Consider the following 24,574-nt stretch of genomic DNA (forward strand, 5'->3'; position numbering starts at 1 on the left):
AGTTAACTTGCCGATTCTGGAGTTTCGTCATATATGTCACACGAAACTAATTATTGGTATTTGGCGGACCGCATTCACAAAAGTATGCTTTTAACGGTATTTCTGAAGTCATAATACAAAATCTGCTATTTATTGAATTTTTAACTCAACAAAACTGAAATTTTACTTGGTAAATTTCTTACATAACATGGTCACTTGTCATGTGAAGCTTCCAGAATTTTTGGTGAGGAAGGCGGAATGGGGACTCAGATAGCTGGTTGACCACTTTACCGTCAGAGTCTTTTAAACACGATCATATTTGCCTTTATTGTGCTCCAACGGGAGCATTTTTCAGCTGATTATTATGTAGTTCATTTTATAAAGATGAAATTACAACTAGCCTAGATGAACTTTGGGGGAGTCATCTATATTAAGCAACGAATTTTACTATCTGTAGACATCAAGAACAACATTCTAGTTATTGAGACTTCATACGTCGCATTTAACCATAGCAAAATATTCTGTAATTTCTTTCAGATGAACACGCCCATTGTTGCGTAAATCTTTATCTAATTGCTAACAGTAAACCCAGCGGTTCCCGGTTTTTTCTAATAGTACATCAAATTCACAATAACACCCGTAATTTATGTATTTGTTACAGTGTTCCATTAGTCATTCACCACCTTCTCCCTTTCTCTGTTTACCTATTGCTCCCTCTCTCTTTTAATCTGCTCCTCTCACTTCTCTGGATGCACCTCCTCCCCCCCCCCTCCCCGACCACATCACGTTCTCCTCTCTCCGTATATCTCCTCCTCCGCCTCCGTCATGCCAGCTCCTCTTTCCCCGTCTATGAAAAAATACGTATATCTGCCAACTTTCGTGCTGATTGATGTTGAATTTATTTAAAGGTAGGCAACCATCCAGCTTGTATAAATGCCTTCACCACGAAAACACACATACATGAGCCAACTCCCAGGCTGATTAGTCAAACGGTGTGCAATTCTGTTGTAAGGTACCCTCCGCCATACATCGTATGAAATTTCACGTAGACGGTGAGGTTCTCCTGGATTTGAAGATCAAATGTACAAAATTTCATCAAGATCGGAGCAACACTTTGGATTTTGTTGAAATGCGTAAGTAAAGTACCCACCACCTTGCACTGGACGAAGTTTCATGTAGACAGGACCTTCCTCTTGGTTTGGGAAATAGGGATTCATTTTTATACACCCCACCCGCCCTATGCTTGCTTAGTTGCGAAACATAAATAATAGATTCGAGAAACAGAAATCATTACATGATCATATAATGATTTGAATCGTATAAGGGGCAACATAGCTATTAAATAAGAGCAACGAGATTACAAGAGCAGTCACTTTCAATGTTACGTAAAATAACGGTATACCTTATAAATTATCACGACACAAAATGAAGATGATAATCAATGTGGGACTTCCGTATGCGTCTGAAACTCTCTGAGAACTCCTGTATGGCCAGGAGGGTGGAAGGGGGAAGCAAGGAAAGTCTCAATTTGTTTTGGCAGCCCGGGCCTCTTGACAGGTTTAGCGCGCCACTGCTCGTTGGAAACCCCACGACACCGATATGTCTGCACACATCACATTTGCGCTGTTAGGTCATTGCGAGAGGGCGGTAGGTTTGTGCTGATACGAGACGTGTGTAAATCTAGAAGCTAGAGGTTTGAGCAAAATTTCTCAATTTACTGACATATGTATGTGGGTCATACGTGTGTGGAAAGCAGAAACCAAGGATTCAAGTGATGGAGACAAGGATGCAGATGGTGGTTCCGCCATCTTTGCACTTGAAATTGGTAGGATACCTTCTCGGATTACTGTCTAATACTAAAATATTTTGTGGCTGCGTAGACGAAGTAAAAATAGAAATGTTTATTCTACAAAACAGTGCAGTCACAATACTGTGTTGACAAAGGAATGTCTTGTAGCGAGTCTTCAGGTACGTTCTTATACTTTTGTGCCAATATCTTTGCTCCCTGAGACTGCGTGCTTCGTAACAAGACTGAATCAATGGTAAGCAGCGTAATTCACTACAGCAATGCTAAAAGTAAAACTCTTGACTTTTATATTCCAGTGCAACAGTTTATAAAAGGTTGCTGGTAGGCTTCAGACAGGGAAAGGAAAAGTCCTTTTTTTTTTTTTTTTTTCAAGAACGAAGTACAACATACCTCACTCGCTACTCCTATGATCTACTACGAAGTATGGAGTTCAAAATACGACTAAAAGCGTAAAAATAATTTGTCACTAGTCACAATCAATATATTAACATAATTGAAGTGGCTGTATTCATCGAATTCTCCTTCAAGCAGGCCGCGGTGGCCGTGCGGTTCTAGGCACTTCAGTCCGGAACCGCGTGACTGGTACGGTCGCAGGTTCGAATCCTGCCTCGGGCATGGATGTGTGTGATGTCCTTAGGTTAGTTAGGTTTAAGTAGTCCTAAGTCTAGGGGACTGATGACCTCAGATGTTAAGTACCACAGTGCTCAGAGCCATGTGAACCATTTTTGAATTCTCCTCAGGACAGTCACAGTTTTCAGGTATTGTTTAGCTTAATGGTTGTTTGGACTGTGCTGTCGAAAATTCTTGATCTTTGTAATTTCTCTCCGTTCCCATGAATCATAATGTAGCTATCAGCCGCTCTCTCCTCATACAGGAATGTTCCCGTGTTAAATGAGAGTAAGTTGCAAAGTAACTAAATATCTTAAAACTGGCGTTGCTTAAAGAGCCACTCTCTTGGCCATTTACGATGTTCTTTCTGCCTCTGACTGTTTTTAAAACACAGGTGAGAGCAGAATTTTCCTTCATTATCAGTTATGTTTCCTTTGCGAGCCAGTAGCCGCTTTTCGCTAAAAGGTGGTTTCAGACACCGACAAGCGTGGCGGCGGTGACGTACGGGGTCTGGAGCTTGCATGGCGCCACAGAGTTGGTGCTGCGCCACTGCGCGGTCCCACTGACATCTTGGAAACCCCGCAGGCTTCTTCCATGTTGCTTCTCCGTTTCTTGGTGCTTACAATAACTTGAGGAATTTCTGGGTGTCGTCGCAACCCATCCGTCGATCTGAGAAACCTGTCGGATGACATTAAGCGTGAAGTGAGCTCGTAAATCGCGTATGTAATGAGACAAATGCAATCGGGTGAAAGCACATGAACAATTCTGAATGTGCTCTTAGACGTACTGCCAAAAGTTATCTACAGAGAAGGACGTCTGAATCGAATCTCGGAAAACAAGAAAATTGTTACTGAAATTCAGGTAAACACACACTTCAGAAAAACAGAAACTGACGGTCCACGAAGGAATTGCCCGAATGGGGCAGAAATCAGTAGAAGTTATGTACATGTACAAATGATTACACTTTCAGAAAATTTGAGTGATTTATTTAAGAGGAAGAGCTTCACAAATTCAGCAATTCAATGCGTTGGTCCACCTCTGGCCCTTGTAAAAGCAGTTACTCGACTCGGCACTGATTGGCACAGTCGTTGGATGTCCTACTGAAGGATATTTTGGTATTACGCAAAATTCTGCCAATAGGCGCGTCAGTGGCCTCGTTTCCTGTCAGACCGATGTGACCAGGAACCCACATAAACACCACAGTGGCTCCATCAAGAGCAACGGACAGCTTTCCCGGACCCGTTGCACTGAGGGATGGACGGTGCACAGCAACCACAGGCTCTGAAGGGCGCTGAGAGAGTCGGAGGAGATGACGCAATTGAAAAGCCTGTGTCGCCGGATGTACCCCGTGGCCTGATGCAGGGCGAAGACCTCTGCTGGAAATGCAGAACAGTGTTCTGAAGCCGACACCGAAAAACGTCGACGCCAATGACGAAGGCATCCCACAAGGATCCGTCTTAGGGCCACTGCTTTTTCTTGTGTACATTAATGATCTCTCATCAGTTACACTGCCAGAAGCAGAGTTCGTTTTGCTTGCAGATGACAAAAGTATTTCAATAAATAGTATGTCAAGCGTAGTTCTAGAAAGATCTGTTAATGATATTTTCAGGGATATTAATAAATGGTTTAAAGCCAACTCATTGCATTAAACTACGAAAAGTCTCACTATATGCAATTCAGAACCTGTAAGAGGTTTCCACCCAGCATATGCATGAAGTATGAAGAAGAGCAGATAGAAGATGCCTCAGAATATGTCCTACCAACCGATCCCTTCTTCTAGTCAAGTTTTGCCACAAACTTATCTTGTACCCAATTTTATTCAACACGTCATTAGTTATGTGATTACAACTTGATAATAAATTCAGTTGGGAGGAGCACAACACAGAACTGCAGAAACACTTTAACAAATGTGTATTTGCAATTCGAGTGTTAGCAGACATAGGCGACATAAAAATGAAAAAGTTTGCATACTTTGCCTACTTTCATTGCATAATGTCATATTGGTATAACATTTTGGGGTAACTCTTAAAGTCAAACAAAAGTTTTCAGAGGTCAAAAGCGTGTAATACGTATTATTTGTGGGGTAAATTCACGGACGTCATGTAGAAACCTCTTCAAAGAACTGGGTATACTGACTACTGCCTATCAGTATATTTACTACTTAACGAAATTTGTACGAAATAATATATCTCTTTTTTCAACAAACAGCTCAGTTCATACATGCAATACCAGGAACAAAAATAATCCGCACAAGCACTTACTTTAGTTCAAAAAGGGGTCCACTACTCAGGAACACTCATCTTCAATAATTTGCCAGCAAACACAAAAGATTTAGTTACAAATAAAGATCAGTTTAAAAGGAGCCTGAAAGACTTACTAGTGGCCAAACCTTCTACTCCATTGACGAATTTTTTAATAGAAACAAATGATGTATTGTATATATTCATACTATTAGTATTGTTATTTCAGCTTTAAAAAAATAACACGTTCCACATCAACGAGGATCTCCTCAACACGGATCTATGGAACGAAAAACTAACCTAAACACCCGACACAAGGTCAGCCCGAGAACCATCAGTGTGCAAGAAGGGTACTACCGCGAAATTCAACGCTAAGGTCGTGAAACTGATGGCGATAGAGTGAGGGTGGAGTGGTGTCCTTCGGAAGCGAATGACGGCCAAGGTGAACACGAGCCACCGCACGAAGCCAAGGTGGTGAAGGGTTCACACCCACTGGGAGAGTTGAAAGGAGCGTGAAGTTAATCTGCCGGAGCGAAAGCCGAAAGCGAACTCCAGGACGTAACAGAGAAGAGGCCCGCCCCGGAAACTCAGACGGTAGAATACTTGCCCGCGAAAGGTAAAAGTACGGCGTTCGAGTCTCGGTCCAGCGTACAGTTTTAATCTATCAGGAAATTTCATATCAGCGTACATCCCGCTCCAGAGTGAAAATTTCGTTCTGTAAATGATGTGCTGGACTTCGTCTATGCATAACGAAAGTGTTGACCTTAGTGGATTGTGCTGATTTTTCCTTCCACACTAATTAAAATACTAATTAATATACGTGTAGATTTTACTGTTTCGGAAGGACAAGGAATGGGACTAGAGTTAGAAATATTGATTTTGTAGTTTGGGCGAAATGTGTTACAGTACCGAAAAGAAAATACTACGAGGCGTGTTTTTTTAGGTAAATATCGTTTTGAAATTAAAAAAGATGCGTCAAGATATCTCAATAATTTTGTTTTTACATGAAAGCCTGTACGTTAATCTACGCACTGACGCCATTACAGTCTGATTCTTCCTTGTTTAGGTTGTGTACTGAGTGTTTAAGATGCCGCCGATAATCGTGAGTCCCGCCGACTGAAGTACGGGCTGTTATATGATTTCTTAGTGCTAAAGGTCTAAAAGCGATCGATATTCATCGTGAAAACTGAAGTTTACGGAGAAAACATTATGAGTGTTGGAATGGTAAGAAATTGGGTTTAATGTCGGTCGATATGGCGCTGTTCTGAAGTTTTCCACCCATCTGAGGATTGTGTTACTGCTCAGATCAACTGGAAGCATACTGGATAAGAAGCATCCTGGCCCGAGACGCACAGTAACGAAACCAGAAGATGTTGAAAGGGCAAGGCAAGCGGCAGTCAGAATCCCAGGACGGTCAGCTAGACTTAATGTTAGTGAGTTACGAATCAATCGTGAATTGGTTAGACGAATTTTGCATAAAGAATTAAAATTCCATCCCTACAAAATGCTCATTGTCCAACAACTTAACGCAACTGACTTTGCTGTACGAGAAGACTTCGCTTACAGAATTCAGGTGATTTTGGGATCGAATGAAAATGAAATTTTATGGATGAACGATGAAGCTCATTTTCATTTAAAGGGGACCGTGAATATGCAAAACCTACGTTTCTGGGCTGCAGAGCTTCCACAACTTTTCCACCAGCGTCCTCTACACTTAGAAAAAGTAACGGTCTGGTGTGCTCTTGGCTCTGTTGGCATTATTGGACCTTATTTTTTGAAGAGAACGGAGCCACAGTTACTGTTAATTCGGTTCCTACATTCGTATACTTGAAACATTTTTGAAACCAGAGCTAAGAAGCCGGCGAATCTCTTTAAAAGGCGTTTGGTTCCAGCAGGATGGGGCAACATCGCACACCGCAAACACTTCATGTTTCCTGGCCGGATTATCTCACGTTTTGGCAATGTTCCTTGGCCTCCCAGGTCTCTCGACATGTCGCTATGAATTTTTCTGTGGGGGTACCTTAAGAACTGTATCTATAACCACAAACCACGAAATTTGGACGAGTTTAAGAAATTGCTGCCATCCCTGCATAGATTTTAGTCCGTGTGATGGAGGATTTTGAGAAGAGACTCAAGTCCTGCATTCGACATGATGGACATCACCCTTTCGACGTTATTTTTCAGAAATAACTTTGTTAAATAAAATGACAAATAATGAGCTTTGATTTTTTGTAAATAAACATGCATTAATTTTAAAGTTGGCCGAGTATTATTTCATCAAAAACCGTCTGTCTCTGATGTGTCACCCTGTACAATAAAACCCCCCGTATGTTGCACTTTGGAAAAGAGATACTTGTTGTTGTTGTTGTTGTTGTTGTTGTCCTCGGTCCTGAGACTGGTTTGATGCAGCTCTCCATGCTACTCTATCCTGTGCAAGCTTCTTCATCTCCCAGTACCTACTGCAACCTACATCCTTCTGAATCTGCTTATTGTACTCATCTCTCGGTCTCCCTCTACGATTTTTACCCTCCACACTGCCCTCCAATGCTAAATTTGTGATCCCTTGATGCCTCAAAACATGTCCTACCAACCGATCACTTCTTCTAGTCAAGTTGTGCCACAAACTTCTCCCCAATCCTATTCAATACTTTCTCATTAGTTATGTGATCTACCCATTTAATCTTCAGTATTCTTCTGTAGCACAACATTTCGAAAGCTTCTATTCTCTTCTTGTCCAAACTATTTATCGTCCATGTTTCACTTCCATACATGGCTACACTCCATACAAATACTTTCAAAAACGACTTCCTGATACATAAATCTATATTCGATTTTAACAAATTTCTCTTCTTCAGAAACGCTTTCCTTGCCATTGCCAGTCTACATTTTATATCCTCTCTACTTCGGCCATCATCAGTTATTTTACTTCCTAAATAGCAAAATTCCTTTACTACTTTAAGTGTCTCATTTCCTAATCTAATTCCCTCAGCATCACCCGATTTAATTTGACTACATTCCATTATCCTCGTTTTGCTTTTGTTGATGTTCATCTTATATCCTCCTTTCAATACACTGTCCATTCCGTTCAAATGCTCTTCCAAGTCCTTTGTCGTCTCTGACAGAATTACAATGACATCGGCGAACCTCAAAGTTTTTACTTCTTCTCCATGGATTTTAATACCTAATCCGAATTTTTCCTTTGTTTCCTTTACTGCTTGCTCAATATACAGATTGAATAACATCGGGGAGAGGCAACAACCCTGTCTCACTCCTTTCCCTTACCACTGCTTCCCTTTCATGCCCCTCGACCCTAATGACTGCCATCTGGTTTCTGTACAAATTTAAATAGCCTTTCGCTCCCTGTATTTTACCCCTGCCACCTTTAGAATTTGAAAAAGAGTATTTCAGTCAACATTGTCAAAAGCTTTCTCTAAGTCTACAAATGCTAGAAACGTAGGTTTGCCTGCCCTTAATCTTTCTTCTAAGATAAGTCGTAAGGTCAGTATTGCCTCACGTGTTCCAACATTTCTACGGAATCCAAACTGATCCTCCCCGAGATCCGCATCTACCAGTTTTTCCATTCGTCTGTAAAGAATTCGCGCTAGTATTTTGCAGCTGTGCTTTATTAAACTGATAGTTCGGTAATTTTCACATCTGTCAGCACCTGCTTTCTTGGGGATTGGAATTATTATATTCTTGAAGTGTGAGGGTATTTCGCCAGTCTCATACATCTTGCTCACCAGCTGGTAGAGTTTTGTCATGACTGGCTCTCCCAAGGCCGTCAGTAGTTCTAATGGAATGTTGTCTACTCCGGGAGCCTTGTTTCGACTCAGGTCTTTCAGTGCTCTGTCAAACTCTTCACGCAGTATCGAATCTCCCATTTCGTCTTCATTTACATCCTCTTCCATTTCCATAATATTGTCCTCAAGTACATCGCTCTTGTATAAACCTTCTATATACTCCTTCCACCTTTCTGCCTTCCCTTCTTTGCTTAGAACTGGGTTGCCATCTGAGCTCTTGATATTCATACACGTAGTTCTCTTCTCTCCAAAGGTCTCTTTAATTGTCCTGTAGGCAGTATCTATCTTACCCCTAGTGAGATAAGTTTCTACATCCTCAAATTTGTCCTCTAGCCATCCCTGCTTAGCCATTTTGCACTTCCTGTCGATCTCATTTTTGAGACGTTTGTATTCCTTTTTGCCTGCTTCATTTACTGCATTTTTATATTTTCTCCTTTCATCAATTAAATTCAATATTTCTTCTGTTACCCAAGGATTTCTAGCAGCCCTCGTCTTTGTACCTACTTTATCCTCTGCTGCCTTCACTACTACATCCCTCAGAGCTACCCATTCTTCTTCTACTGTATTTCTTTCTACTATTCCTGTCAATTGTTCCCTTATGCTCTCCCTGAAATCTGTACAACCTCTGGTTCTTTCAGTTTATCCAGGTCCCATCTCCTTAATTTCCCACATTTTTGCAGTTTCTTCAGTTTTCATCTGCAGGTCATAACCAATAGATTGTGGTCAGAGTCCACATCTGCCCCTGGAAATGTCTTACAACTTAAAGCCTGGTTCCTAAATCTCTGTCTTACCATTATATAATCTATCTGAAACCTGTCAGTATCTCCAGGGTTCTTCCATGTATACAACCTTCTTTCATGATTCTTAAACCAAGTGTTAGCTATGATTAAGTTGTGCTCTGTGCAAAATTCTACTAGGCGGCTTCCTCTTTCATTTCTTAGCCCCAATCCATATTCACCTACTTAAAAACCAAAAATCGTAGCACTACTGCTATTGGTAACTGTATTTCGGATTTTTACCCGCTAATCTGTAAAAAATAAAAGCATCTGTGATAACAGAGACCAAAAAAATACCGAACTAAAATACTGCTATTGGTTTTAGCCGGGCGGTTTTTCCCATTCTTAGTGGAGAGCGCGATTTCGCACGCGTTTTCGGCAGGATTTTACGGGAAATTGCGACAGCTAGGAAAGCATGACTTTCTCTTTACAGTTTACGCTTTCGCACTGGTGAATGGGCGGGTGAACAGGTACGAGGAGAATGGAAGAGCGTCCACCTGTGGTGCGCCAGTCGACGCTGGAGCCCTGGCGGCGGATCTTCTGCACGAAGCGCTGCACGGCCATGTGGTTGAGGCCGTGCGCGCGCGCCGCCACGCGCAGCGACTGCCCCTGCTGCAGTACGGCCGCCGCCGCAGACTGCTTCCGCTCGGCCCGCAGCGCCGCCTCCTGCTGTTCCGCCACCACGCCCGACCACTGCCGAGCAGACACCCCTGCGCCTGCCCTGTCCTCACACGTCAGACGCGGAGCTACACCGTGCGCCACACAGCGGCCTCGGCTCCCCTCGCCAGCTTCTCGGCACTCCTCCGTACAATACCGACGCATTTTCCATACCGCGAAATACCATGGGGAGACGAGCTTTATACCCGACACAAAAAATCGTTAAATTACTAACTTTTGCCAACACATGGCCCTACTGTTTAAACAGTAAGTACACACATGAAAAAAAGTTTTGCATTACCTCGGTTCCGAAACCTATACACAAAACTGGAATAGAGGTCAACATAAACATCGTTTTCACTTTTTTTACTGCTCATGAAAGCCACACATTGCATCTTGTACCACCATACAGCGAGACCTTCTGAGTTGGTGGTCCAGATTGCTGTAAACACCGGTACCTCTAATACCCATTAGCACATCCCCTTGCATTGATGCATTCCTGTATTCGTCCTGGCATACTATCCACAAGTTCATCAAGGCACTGTTGGTCCAGATTGTCCCACTCCTCAATGGCGATTCGGCGTAGATGCCTCAGAGTGATTGGAGGGTCACGTCGTCCATAAACAGCCCTATTCAATCTATCCCAGGCCATATTCGATAAGGTTCATGTCTGGAGAACAATAGTCAATCGATGTCGTTATCCTGTAGGAAGTCATTCACAAGATCCTCACGATGGGGCCGCCAATTGTTGTCCTTGAAGACGAATACTTCGACAATATGCTGCTGATATGGAGGCAGGGGTAAAATACAGGGAGCGAAAGGCTATTTACAATTTGTACAGAAACTAGATGGCAGTTATAAGAGTCGAGGAGCATAAAAGGGAAGCAGTGGTTGCGAAGGGAGTGAGACAGGGTTGTAGCCTCTCCCCGATGTTATTCAACCTGTATATTGAGCAAGCAATAAAGGAAACAAAAGAAAAGTTCGGAGTAGGTATTAAAATCCATGGAGAATAAAAACTGCGGTTTGCCGATGACATTGTAATTCTGTCAGAGAGATCAAAGGACTTTGAAGAGTAGTTGAATGGAATGGACAATGTCTTGAGAGGAGTATATAAGATGAACATCAACAAAAGCAAAACGAGGATAATGGAATGTAGTCGAATTAAGTCGGGTGATGCTGAGGGAATTAGATTAGGAAATCAGACACCTAAAGTAGTAAAGGAGTTTTGCTATTTGGAGAGCAAAATAACTGATGATGGTCGAAGTAGAGAGGATATAAAATGTAGACTGGCAATGGCAAGGAAAGCGTTTTTGAAGAAGAGAAATTTCTTAACATGAAGTATAGATTTAAGTGTCAGGAAGTCGTTTCTGAAAGTATTTGTATGAAGTGTAGTCCTGTATGGAAGTGAAACATAGACGATAAATAGTTTGGACAAGAAGAGAACAGAAGCTTTCGAAATGTGGTGCTACAGAAGAATGCTGAAGATTAGATGGGTAGATCACATCACTAATGAGGAGGTATTGAATAGAATTGAGGGCAAGAGGAGTTTGTGGCACAACTTGACGAGAAGAAGGGACCGGTTGGTAGGACATGTTCTGAGGCATCAAGGGATGACAAATTTAGCATTGTAAGGCAGCGTGGAGGGTAAAAATCTTAGAGGGAGACCAAGAGATGACTACACTAAGCAGATTCAGAAGGATGTAGGTTGCAGTAGGTACCGGAAGATGAAGGAACTTGCACAGGATAGGATAGCATGGAGAGCTGCATCAAACCAGTCTCAGGACTGAAGACAACAACAACAACAACAACAACAACTTACAGTCATTACAGCGCCTTACGGCGGCCCCACATAATGCCTACCCAAAACTGCAGGAACCTCCACCTTGTTACACTCGCTGGACAGTGTGTCTAAAGCGTTCAGCCTGACCGGGTTGCCTCCAAACACATCTCGTACGATTGTCTGGTTGAAGGCAAATGTGAGACTCATCGGTGAAGAGTACGTGGTGCCAATCCTGAGCGGTCCATTCTGCATGTTTTTGGGGCCATCTGTACCGCGCTGCATGGTGTCGTGTTTGCAAAGATGGACCTCGCCATGGACGTTGGGAGTGAAGTTGCGCATCATGCAGCCTATTGCGCACAGTTTGAGTCGTAACACGACGTCCTGTGGCTGCACGATAAACATTATTTAAACATGGTGGCGTTGCTGTCAGAGTTCCTCCGAGCCATCATTCGTAGGTAGCGGTCATCCACTGCAATAGTAGCCCTTGGGCGGCCTGAGCGAGGCATGTCATCGACAGTTCCTGTATCCCCTCCCTGTCCGAACAACATCGCTTTGGTTCACTCCGGGACGCCTGGACGCTTCACTTCCCTTGCTGAGAGCCCTTCGTCGCACAAAGTAACAATACGGACGCGATCGAACCGCGGTATTAACCGTCAAGGTATGGTTGAACTACGAACAAGAGCCGTGTACCTCCGTCCTGGTGGGATGACTGGAACCGGTCGGCTGTCGGAACCCTCCGTCTAATTATCACTGTTCATGCATGGTTGTTTACATCTTTAGGCGGGTTTAGTGACATCTACGAACAGTCGAGGGGACTGTGTCTTTGATACAATATCAATAGTCAACGTCTATCTTCAGAACTCCTAGGGACCGGGGTGATGCAAAACGTTTATTGACATGTGTGTATTCCAGAACGTGACACCATCTATTAGAACAATTTCATCAGTTCCAACGTATTTTCCGTAACATGTACACCGAGGGGAGGGGTACTTAAGGGCCATGAGAAGGTCCCACGATCTGAAAATTTGAGTATGATATTCCCTGCAAGAATCACATTCACTATGAAGACAAATTTTTCAACTTAGGTGTTGCGAAAAATTTTAAAAAATTGCGGAATCTGCTACAGAAATCACTAAAACCGAATCTGCTACAGAAATCACTAAAACCGAATCTGCTACAGAAATCACTAAAACCGGTAAACATTTTTTTTCACAATTCTGAAATACACTGAGGTGATAAAACTAATGCACAGATACAGATGGTGGTAGTTACCGCGTATCAGAGGTATAAAACAGCAGAACACTGGTGGAGCTATCATTTGTACTCAGGTCATTAATCTGAAACAGCTTCCGACGTCATTATCGCTCCACTATAGGAAACAGACTGATGGAGATAGACGCAGCGAACATTCCCTTTAGGAAATCTTTGGGTAATTCAATATTTTGAGAACCAAAGTGTAAAGAGTGTGCCGAGAATATCAAATACCTCTCACCATGGACAACGCAGTGCCCGCCGGCCTTCAGCAACAGTTGTATACAGTTGCGAGAGTTGACGCACAAGCAACACTGCGTTACCGCAGAAATCAATGTGCGACGTACGATGAAAGTATCCGTTGTGTCAATACGGCAAAATCTGGTGTCAATACGCTATGGCAGCAGACTACTGACGCGAGTGCCTCTGCTAACAGCAGGACATCGCCTGCAGGCCTCTCGACTTGTGACCGTATCAGTTGAACCCTAGATTACCAGAAAACCGCAGCCTGATCAGATGAATCCCGATTTCACTTTTTATGAGCTGGTAGTAGGGTTGAGTGTAAGCCAAGGACAAAAGTTGTGAACCAGGCATTGTGCGAGCTGGTGGTGGCTCCAAAAGGGCGCAGGCTGTGTTTACATGGAATGGACTGGATCCTCTGGTCTAACTGACTCGAAATGGTTATGTTCGGCTGCCTGGAGACCATATGAAGCCATTCATGAACTTCACGTTCCCAAACAAAATTGGAATTTTTATGGATGAAAATGCATAATGACGCCGGGCCACATCTGTTCGCGATTGGTTTGAAAAACTTCCTGAACAATTCCAGCGAATGATTTGGCGCCCCAGTTCGCCAGAGATGAATCCCATGGAACATTTATGGGGCATAGTCCAGAGGTGAGCTTGCATCCGATCGTCAACGTTGAGAGTGCCGTGTTCAAGGCGCCGATGAACGCTCAAGAAAGGATGCGGCTTGTGTGCATGTGGTCGCTATGCAACTGCGCTTGGTGGCCAGACGACACAGACTGTTGCATACTCACGGAGGTAAGGCAGATGTGAGGCACCAAGACTCATACAAGGAGATTCGAGGTAGCATAAATATCACAGCCCATTTCCACATCCGTTATTAAAAAAGATATTCATGAGGAGTCACTCGTTGCTGCTGTAAAGCTAACAACAGCCTGTACAGTTGCCAAGCATCATCAATCGTTGAGTCCTCTTGACTATACCGTAAAACTGAACGCCGCAATGTATCCTGACTTCAAAGTCGCCGCTGCCCCCAAAGTGGTCTACAGGCAGGTCCAGAACTACAGCGATTGTCAGAAATATTCTCGCACCATACTCCGTGACCAAATGCACAAAATAATTGCAAGAAGTTTCGTTATACGGCATAGGCACCGACGCATCGAACCACAAGGTTGAAAAGATGTTTCCTTTAGTTGTTCATACTTTATGAAACTGACGGAATCCAACAGAAGCTGATGAAAAAAATGGCTCCGAGCACTATGGGACTTAACATCTGTAGTCATCAGTCCCCTAGAACTTAGAACTACTTAAACCTAACTAACCTAAGGACATCACACACATCCATGCCCGAGGCAGGATTCGAACCTGCGACCGTAGCAGTCGCGCGGTTCCGGACTGAGCGCCTATAACCGCTAGACCACCGCGGCCGGCAAACACGAACAGCGCGCCTATTAGATGGAGGGGGTCCGACAGCCGATCAGTTCCGGTCATTCCATCAGGAAGGAGGTACACGGCTCTCGTTGTCGACAATGGCTTTCCATACAACAGCATTCGATTACTTAGAGAAATACGTTATTTCTTTAAACAAATATCAAGTATTTGATTGGATGACGCTATCTGAAACACCAGATTCGGTGATGAAACACTATTATATACCTAACTAAAAATGGTGTGAACATTTCAGGTTAAATTGTTTTCTGGGAATACATGAAGAGTGTTTTAGGAAGTAAGCAACACTCGGCAGAATGGGTATCTAAACACTCCGTGGAAGAAAAGTGAAATTACCCTCATAAGGAAACAAAATCCTGAACGCTAACCGAGGGATGTGGCGCAGTGATTAGCACACTAGACTCACCGCATTCGGAAGGACAGCGGTTCAAACGCCGGCACGGTAGCTCAGCGTGTTCGGTCAGAGAGCCGGTTGGCCACTGTAATAAAAAAAAGAAGTGTGGAAGTACCAACAAACGAAGTTTAACGGATGACATGTGACGTCCGCAACAACCAAACAACGATCAACAACGAAAAAAAAAAAACTGCGTCCGGCCAACCTGATTTAGGTTTTCCGTGATTCCGCTATGCCACGATGGTTCCTTTGAAAGGGCACGGCCGACTACCTCCCCAGTCCTTCCCTAATCCGAAGAGACCGATGACCTCGCTGTACGCTCCCCACCCCAAATCAACAACAATGCTACTGCCAACTGCTAACATTATGCGAATGCTTGCTTCCTATTCCCCACACAACGCCACTGTGGAAACAGTATTTTCGCCGATGTTGCCTGGTGGACTTACGAAAGAAACCGACTGCTGCCAGGGACACTGAAAATAAATCATAAGGTCCCAGTTTAAGTGTAAGCACACTTGCATGAAGTTTTATAAATATGTAAAAGAAAAAAAAAAAGATTTAGCGACTGTTAGCAGAATATGGAATCGGTGGGTTCAGGAGGGTAATACGGAACGCCGTGCTGGATCCCAACGGCCTCTTATCACTAGCAGTCGAGATAACAGTCATCTTATCCGTATGGCTGTAACGGATCGTGCAGCCACGTCTAAATCCCTGAGTCAACAGATGAGGACGTATGCAAGACAACAACCATCTGCACGAACAGTTCGACGACGTTTGCAGCAGCTCTGAGACCACGGCTACCGTTAACGTTGACGCTGCATCACAGGCAGGAGAGCCTGCGAGGAACCTGTGTGCAGGAATGGCAAAACGTCATTTTGTCGGATGAACCCAGGTTCTGTTTACAACATCATGATGGTCACATCGGTGTTTGGCGACATCGCGGTGAACGCACATTGGAAGCGTCTATTCGTCATCGCCATGCTGGCTTATCACCCGGCGTTATGGTATGTGGTGCCATTGGTTACACGTCTCTGTCACGTCTTGTTCGCATTGACGGCACTTTGAACAGTGGACGTTACATTTCCGATGTGTAATGACCCGTGGCTGTACCCTTCATTCGATCCCTGCGAAACCATACCTTTCAGCAGGATAATGCACGACCGCATGTTGCACGTCCTGTACGGGCCTTTCTGGATACAGAAAATGTTCGACTGCTGCCCTGGACAGTACATTCTCCAGATCTCTCACCAATTGAAAACGTCTGGTCAATGGTAGCCGGGCAACTGGCTCGTCACAATACGCCAGTCACTACCCTTGATGAGCTGTTGTATCGTGTTGAAGCTGCATGGGCAGCTGTACCTGTCACGCCATCCAAGCTCTGACTTAACGCCTACGCCTAGGCGTATCAAGGCCGTTAGTACCCAGAACAACCACCACTGGCCGTAATGATTTCTCAGGATCTATGCGCCCAAACTGCGTGAAAATGTAATCACATGTCAGTTGTAGTATAAGATATTTGTCTAATTAATACCCGTTTATCATCTGCATTTCTTCTTGGTGTATCTACTTTGATGGTCAGTAGTTATTTCCCTGAAACTGGTCATTCTGTTAACCCCCCCCCCCCCCCCCTCACCACCACCACCATTATCTTTGCAGACTGTATTGCGAAAACTTTACAAAAAGAAAAAAGTTCTTATTGTCGTACAAACAGTTCTCTGAGGTAGCGAACTTAAGATTCTTTGAAGTCTACATTTGGAGTTTGTGGTTTATTTTTTTATTTTATTTGTCTGACGGGGACATCACCTTCCTCTTCGGAATAACGTGCAATATGTCACTTTCACTGAGTCGTTAAATCGTACTGCAAATTCTAAAACTGTATGTACTTTCGACATTTATTGTGGGTAGTCCTAATTTAGTTTCTCGAGCCTTCAATTTTCTGGAGAAGCATGTCTTCTTCAGAAAGTATTCAATATTTTGAGAGCTTTAACAAAGAATGTGACCCAAATGATTGTCGGAAAGCATGTGAAAGATAGCGGATCAAATGTTTAGTTTACTGTAGGCTCTAATGAAAAACAAAAAAGTTAAGGACGTGGTTATATTGCTTCTGGTGTTCTACACAATCTACCCCACTCGAGCTTAATTCACAAAATGTTCATAAAATCATGTGAAACTGTTAGAAAAGTTCTTCTTTGGGATATTGTTCAATTTGTGCGTCATTTTGACTGTAAAGTCAATTATGTCGTCAGAGCGTTGACCATGTGAATTCCTGCACTTTGTCCTTTTGGGGGTTTTCAAATTGACACCAAGTCTTGTGACCCGTGATTTTTTTACCAGAAAACAATGTCCAAGTTGTGCGTTCCAATCGAGTCGTGGACCGCGACCACGTGTAGCTGTTTTTGTTCGGGAGTCAAGATAATGTGGCGCAAACATCCCACACACTTTTCTTCACTACGTTCTGGAGAAAGCCTTGTAATTTTATTTAGGTATGTTGTTCAATTGTGTGACGACAAAGGCTCGATCGCTCGGCAGTACTACATTGGAAGCTTACAATCAAGCACGGAGGCAGAAGAAAGCAAACACTGCCTGTTTCGTCTATGTTTGCGTTAATTACGCAACAGGAGGTTTTGGATTCATCCAATGGTTAGCTCACCGTTTGATGAATTAACAGTAAAACAATAGCTGTGAGATCAGTTATGTATTCTGTCTGGGTAGGGGCTGCATTCTGATCTGCATTATCAATACAGAATCGGCCACATAACCCTGTAAAGCTGTGTGTGAAGTCTTGGACAAGAGTGCATATCGAAATTCGCGAAAGATAGGGGACTGAAAAATGCCAGGGGTTTGAAAAGCATGTTACGTGATGAGGACAACGAAATACTATCAACCCATCGAGGAAGTATACTTAACATTAGAAGAAATGTTTTCGTTTACTGTATTACTTAATAGACATCCCATTTATTCCCGAATCTGGAGGGTAGGAACTTTATAAACGAAATGCCTGCATTGATTTCTGTCCTGATAGCTTTTTTCTCCCCACTGAATCCCACGTTACTCCTCAAATGATCTTCATTACTCTGGTCGTTCCATCTCTTCCTAGACCACCCAACAAGTCTTTTTTTCTTGCACCTCCATCCCCAAATACTGACATGGAATTTGAGGCTGGTGCATTGGCTTCTCATGGCCTAACCAGTTCAATCTTGCAGCGCTCATTCTTTCCTCCGTGGGCAAGGTCGCCTTTAAGTCTTTCTTTACATATTCGTTCCCGTCTCTGTGTCTACTGAACTGACCTAAGGGACTTCATTTCACATGCCTGTATCCGAAGGTCTTCTCTCTAATTTACGATATAAGTATCCAGACTATACAGCATGATTAGTTGGAGATACGTTTTATGCATGGTCTTTTTAGCTCTTAAAGGAACACCTTTGTCCTATATTAGGTGGAAGAAGTTGCACCCTTTTGATATAACTTCTAGTTTGACGCTTACATCACTTGATACGACACTTCCGAGATAAACTTTTCACACATTCAGCCTTTTCTCCTTCCAGTGTGATCTTACAAGGCGTGAGTTACCTACTCACCTTCATGGCCCGTGCCTTGCTCTTAATCAATGAATTCTTTAAATTTTTTATTCCCGTGACCAAGCCTGCTCTCAATCTCCACTTCCGTCTCTCCCAAATGACAATGTCGCCTGCAAAAGAAAACGCACTGAGATCTTCGTTTTCTACTTCCTTGACTTCTTTCATGAGTGTCCATAAGTGTAAGGATGAGTAACGGGGGAAGTTATCAGCCTTGCTGATCACTTATCTTTGTCTTAAACCATTTTGATCTTCCATCTCTTATTTGTACATAGTTTTCACAACCCCCATACAGTATCTATACTGTTTTTATAATTAATGAATCAGCGACCTTGTGTTTTGTAAGTATTCCCATACGCACTACTTATATAACCACTGAAATGTCTGCAATTATGTATTTTGTAGCTGCAATACTATAAAGCACTGATTATAATGAACATGCTGGGGTAAAATCAGTTCAGACGAAAGGGCTCTTGCAGGGAGCCAGACTATTTAAAGTTTTACATAGCCACATTCTCAGGCTACAACGTCACCTCCAAAACACAAACACAAAATAATGTAACAGTGATGTTTCTCTCCTCATTCGGTTTCACGAAACGTTACGCGCAATTGAAACCATGCGGCTCTGCTCTTAATCTTATCGTGACGTGTCGCATATTTGAAGGTTCTTTTTCACCCATTCAATGAAAAATGTCCAAACCGGCTTCACCCATGGTAGGCTATAGCTTGCATTGCCCCATTCGACTACGACTCCTATTTCGCGCCGGCAGGCGGGATAGCTGCCTTGAAGCAATGGCTGGCGAGCACAGTTCTCTTGCCGCGAGTTCGCAGCGCCAGCGCCGTAAAGTGCGCGGCTTCATTGTTTCATATTTGAAACGCGCGCGCCAGAAAATGACGCTGCGAGCTCACGATAAGAAATCGCTCGGCCATATTTAGGCTCCAGGTTGCAAACACTGCTCAATGTGACGACTATCTGCATCCACGACAGCCTGGAGCCACACTACAGATATTTCACAATAGGCTATAGACTGCACTCAGCAGGCGCCTGGTGGTGCAACAGATAGCGCATGGAACAGTGGACAAAGAGCTCATGTTCGAACCCTTGATGTGTCGAATGATTTTAATAGTTTTTACACTAAACAAGAAAATAGCGTTAGCAAAAACTAATTGTATCGGTTGTTTCAATGGTGAGATGTCATATCGCTTCGCGTTAACTTCAATCTGAAAAATGGGCAACAGAGGATAAACGCATTTGCTTTTCGAACTAACAATTTAGTTCATTGGGAAGAACTGCTAGTAGTGAAAATGTTTGGTTTTGTTGGACGCTCAATTGCGCAATCAGGGCCCATACGAAGTCCCAATATTTTTCACACATTCCAATTTCTTTACTCAGTGCAATTTAGCCACTGTCACGAATGATGATGAAATGATGAGGACAACACATACACTCAGTCCCTGGTAAAAGAAAATCTCAAAACCCCACCGGGAATCGAACCGGGACCCCGTGATAGTAGTGAAGATATCACCATACGCCCATAGTACAACGAGGTGTACGACGATGAAGTTTTATATACGGAGATATGCAAGGCATACACAACATGCAGGTAGCGCCGATGTAAGGTCTGATGTTTGTGAGTGCAACTTACTTCATCTTTATGTACGATGACGAAACTCCAATTGTTTAAACACTAGGGATAGTACCAAAATAAAGTTATCGAATAAAATAAAAAAGGTATCTAATAAAATAAAAAGTGTGTGGTGACATTAACCAGAAAATACGTTTTTGAACGTGAATTATGTGAACCACGATTGTAAATATAAGTGCGTGTAAACTGCAAGGAAATCAATAATAGTCGGTTTCTGATCGGTGTGGTGATGTTTTGTAATTGTGATCTAGTTTTCATATGAGAGAACTTTTGGGTCGTCCCGCAGTACTTCTCGAACGATCGTGGCACAAGTCGTGAATTGCTTTCAGATTACACGTTGCACGCAGCATTCTCAACCATGGTAACAGTTAACATCTCTTCAACCATTTATGGCGCAACTGACGGAATATGTGACACTGTTGGCTGAGATTTCCCGTAGGAGTTCAGCAACCTAAACACTAAACGATTCTGTGGACATGAAAAAATATACATGTAATACCTAGTAATACGAATTTTGTAACAGGATCTAAACTCTGAATAATGAAACATAATATACGTTACTAACCAAAGATGCACAAGAATTTCATGAAACAGCTGTTATTTGTTTCCAGATAGAGGCTATTTGTGGTGCATTAAAGCTACCATCAGTAAATCGAGAGTTGGGCCTGCAACTGAGGCAGAAATTCAATTTTTTTTTCTGTCAAGATGATCGTTAAGCAAAGGCAGGGCAAAATCTTTAAGAACTTTCTCAAAGAAATCAATACAGATATGTTTAAGGCTTAAAATTATACTGCAGCTTTCGTATCTGGTATCGATATTCCGTCGTGAACATTGTTAAGTTGATCAGAATGGCTTTTGCAACTTGCTTCTGTATATATGTCGTTAATGCTTTTGCAAATATATCTATAATCAAATGTCTTCCAATAACGAAAAAACTGTCGGTTTTACAAGATAAAACCGAAATATTAACCTTTCAACCAATTAGAAGCTTACCAAAACCGACTATAAAAGGGCGCACATTACTCAGTTACACATTTTGACGACAATGTCAGTACGGCCTGAAGCCTGTTTCAGGGCAGCTGAATATCATTTTTCTTTACTTGATGGGTCGTTGTACTACCCCTTCCATCGACAGGGCGTATTGGCGAAAATTTTATGCATAGTACTTTCTAATTAGTGTGAAGTAAATTCGTAATTACGTAAAGATAAATACGTAACTCAGCCTCATATGATTTAACTAACCGGTGGAAAACTTTAATGATAACTGCAGGATTTGAATTAGAAACGGGGTTCCGATGACGTTAAGTTTTCCATTATTGTAACGTGTAGCCGCTGTGCGCAGTGTATATTAAGAAGCATGAATAACAACTATGAAGACAATATCAGTGAATCTGAAAATGCAGTTATCAACACACTTTCTAAAATATCGCAAGTCAAATGTTACGACGTTTAAAACGCATAAGTCAGTTGAAAATATCATTAACACAATATGGCGTTACATACGGCGTCGCACGAAAACTGGCCCGAATGCAAATTGCGGGCAGGTACGCACAAACTGTTACCCGCCACGACCAGAACAACAAACAGATAAACATGTAATAGTAAGAGAAAACAGAAATAACAAGTAAGCTAATGCGAAGGTGTAATTTCACATAATCGCCACAGCTTTTAAACAATACACAACAACAGGCGCGCGACAATGAGCAGTCTAGTATTCGGAGTCTATTTTCATGCGCTGCCTTACACAACATGAGATTTTTCTGCGAGACATGCGATTTCTATGCAAGGCCTAACCTCCCAACCCCCCCCCCCTCCCCCCCACCACGCCGACGAGCAAATCTTTTAGGTGAAAAAAATTTCGAATTAAAGAAACATATTAGAGATGCCAAAGTGTGAAAGTCATACCTCCGCACTAATGTGTATTAAGTAAATATTCACTGCCGCTATCGTCGCACAACAACCGGTGTTTTGAGAATTACCTGTAACGCTTGAGTGTGCCTAACATAAGAGCGTCTCAGAGCTGGCGAGAAAAGCTTTCTTAGGCTTCATAGGCCGCTGTGTGGCGCACGCATGACAAATCTACTCTTTCCGGAGATAGCCAAGACGTCAGCTTACCTCCCTGTAGGATACATAGCGTCCCGTCAATGGCGTCAGTTGCCACAAACCGCCAGGAGCTGCTGCGGGCTGTAACAGACTGCGTAACGTCACGCGCCGATGTCGCCATCTAGTACCCATACGCGAAACGACGCCCGCTGTGTTACGTCACGTCCGGCTGGTCGCTTCGACCGACCGTGAGACAGGGCAGAGGGGAGGCCGCACGAAAATGGCCGTTACAGCTAGCTGCGCGTTACAGCTCAAGTGCATTTGCGCCGATTAAAAACACCGCTATATTCTCCAGTGAGCAGGCGCTTCATTACATCTGGCACTGTCACGATGTCAAATGTAATATGTTACTGCTCCTGTTCCAATTACAGCAGTTGTCCGTGGTAAATCTTTCTCAACGTTTAACCAATCTCCAAGAATTACGCAGTCCATGTTGTAAATTACAGATTATATATATTGTAAATTACATATTATATTTATTGTTGGGTGTTCCACCTGATCTGCGATTCGGCCGCTCTGCGGAAACCCGTATCGTCTTTTTGGCAAAACGTGAATCAGTCATACATTTTATACGAACTATGTCTTCTGGCGATACTGGATGCTGTTGTTTTGGCAACACATAGCGTCTCGCTTGTATCTTTGATTCTTGTTCCCTCTTCCCTCGTTGTACCCATATTCTGTTGAAGAAAGTAAAAATGTTACTTATGTACGTAAATTGTCCTACGACAGACTTGTAAACCGAAATCGATCAAACAGAGACACAAACTTGTCTAGAAATCTATAATTTCCACTTACATGAGTAAGTATGAAATTTTTCTACGGACAGCGACGGAAGACTTAATGACATTGGTTCACTGTGGAACTTAATGAAATTATAATTCTCACGGTATATTGTCCGAACAATAACTTCGTGGTGGCTCTCCCGTTGGAGGTCCCAGGCATTCCTTCGGACGTGTGTGTGTGTGTGTGTGTGTGTGTGTGTGTGTGTGTGTTAGTGGAATAAGTTTAAGTTGGATTAAGTAGTGCGTAAGCTTAGGGACCGATGACCTCAGCAGTTTGGTCCCATAGGACCTTACCACAAATTTCCAAATGTTTTTGGTGTATTTATTGGTGATAGTGATGTCTATCCTATAAGCGCCACCGTGCCACAAGATTTCCTTTCGGAAACGACACTGTTTAACATATTTATCTGACGTACCAGACTTGCATCCAGTCAACATGGCTCCTTTCGCTGATGACAAAGCGATATATTACACTGACAACAGCTTACCGAACATTCATGACCAACACCACCGGGCTGCACTGCTGCCTCAGAAATGGTTCACGGCACCGCAGGTCAAGACGAATGTGGACAAAAGGAAAGTTTAGACAAGAAAAAGCCAGGATTTACATACACCACTGCTGCTATTCTGTTAAGGTATTCCTTGGGCTGACTTCGCCAAACACCTTGGAGTTCACCTTGATAAACGCCGTACCTTAAGTAACAAATAAACGACGTTGCAAACAGAGCAAACAGCGTATTGGCTACCTTATATCCTTTAACAGGAAAAAGTATCCTACTTTATAAATCAATAACACGACCAGTCACGGTATATGACTGACCGCAATATGGGGACATGTCACACATACGCTTCTCTGCATACTTACTTCAGGCAGTTGAAAATAGGGAATTGCGCATTATATTAAATGCACAATGGTTCGTTAGGAACACGACTCACAAGGGCAAACAAACACTGTCCCAAAGGAGATCCGATCTCTATCTTCCTTACTCTATCAACACATTCATTTGTCAATTATCGAAGTATGATCGCAATGACATGCACACAAACATAAACGTCCTAAACTGTTATTGTTACTGTGTCGGCAATCCACACTGAGGCTGTCTGCGCCATGTAATTTTCTAATCATTACCATCCCAAATTTGTGTGTGTTGCCGGCCGCGGTGGTCTAGCGGTTCTAGACGCGCAGTCCGGAACAGCGCGACTGCTACGGTCGCAGGTTCGAATCCTGCCTCGGGCATGAATGTGTGTGACATCCTTAGGTTAGTTAGGTTTAAGTAGTTCTGAGTTCTAGGGGACTGATGAATACAGTAGTTAAGTCCCATAGTGCTCAGAGCCATTTGAACCATTTTTTTGGTGTGTGTTGGCAGACACGCGCCGTTAAAAATGTTTTTTAATATTGTAAACTGTAACTGCAATATTGTACATTTTAAATAATGTTTTGTTCTTTTTATTCCACAATGTATCTTCCCCAATTTATGTA

General features: G+C 42.9%; 1 protein-coding gene across 7 annotated transcripts in view; it reads right to left on the reverse strand.

Annotated features, from left to right (window-relative positions):
* The window catches only part of LOC126284806 (protein bric-a-brac 2-like), a 437,302-nt gene that overhangs the window by 207,764 nt on the left and 204,964 nt on the right, over window positions 1-24,574 (reverse strand). Inside the window, exons 1-2 of one of the 7 annotated variants that reach the window (XM_049983976.1) lie at window positions 22,325-22,405; window positions 9,709-9,932 (exon numbers count right to left, since the gene is read on the reverse strand). The exons of the other annotated variants lie outside the window; for them this stretch is intronic. Coding sequence (XP_049839933.1) covers window positions 9,709-9,932; window positions 22,325-22,341 — 241 coding nt within the window. The 5' untranslated portion in view covers window positions 22,342-22,405. Of the gene's footprint in view, window positions 1-9,708; window positions 9,933-22,324; window positions 22,406-24,574 lie in introns of those variants that run through there. 7 annotated transcript variants of the gene reach the window in all.

This window comes from Schistocerca gregaria, chromosome 8, assembly GCF_023897955.1.
Source record: "Schistocerca gregaria isolate iqSchGreg1 chromosome 8, iqSchGreg1.2, whole genome shotgun sequence".
NCBI classification, from domain to species: Eukaryota; Metazoa; Arthropoda; class Insecta; order Orthoptera; family Acrididae; genus Schistocerca; species Schistocerca gregaria.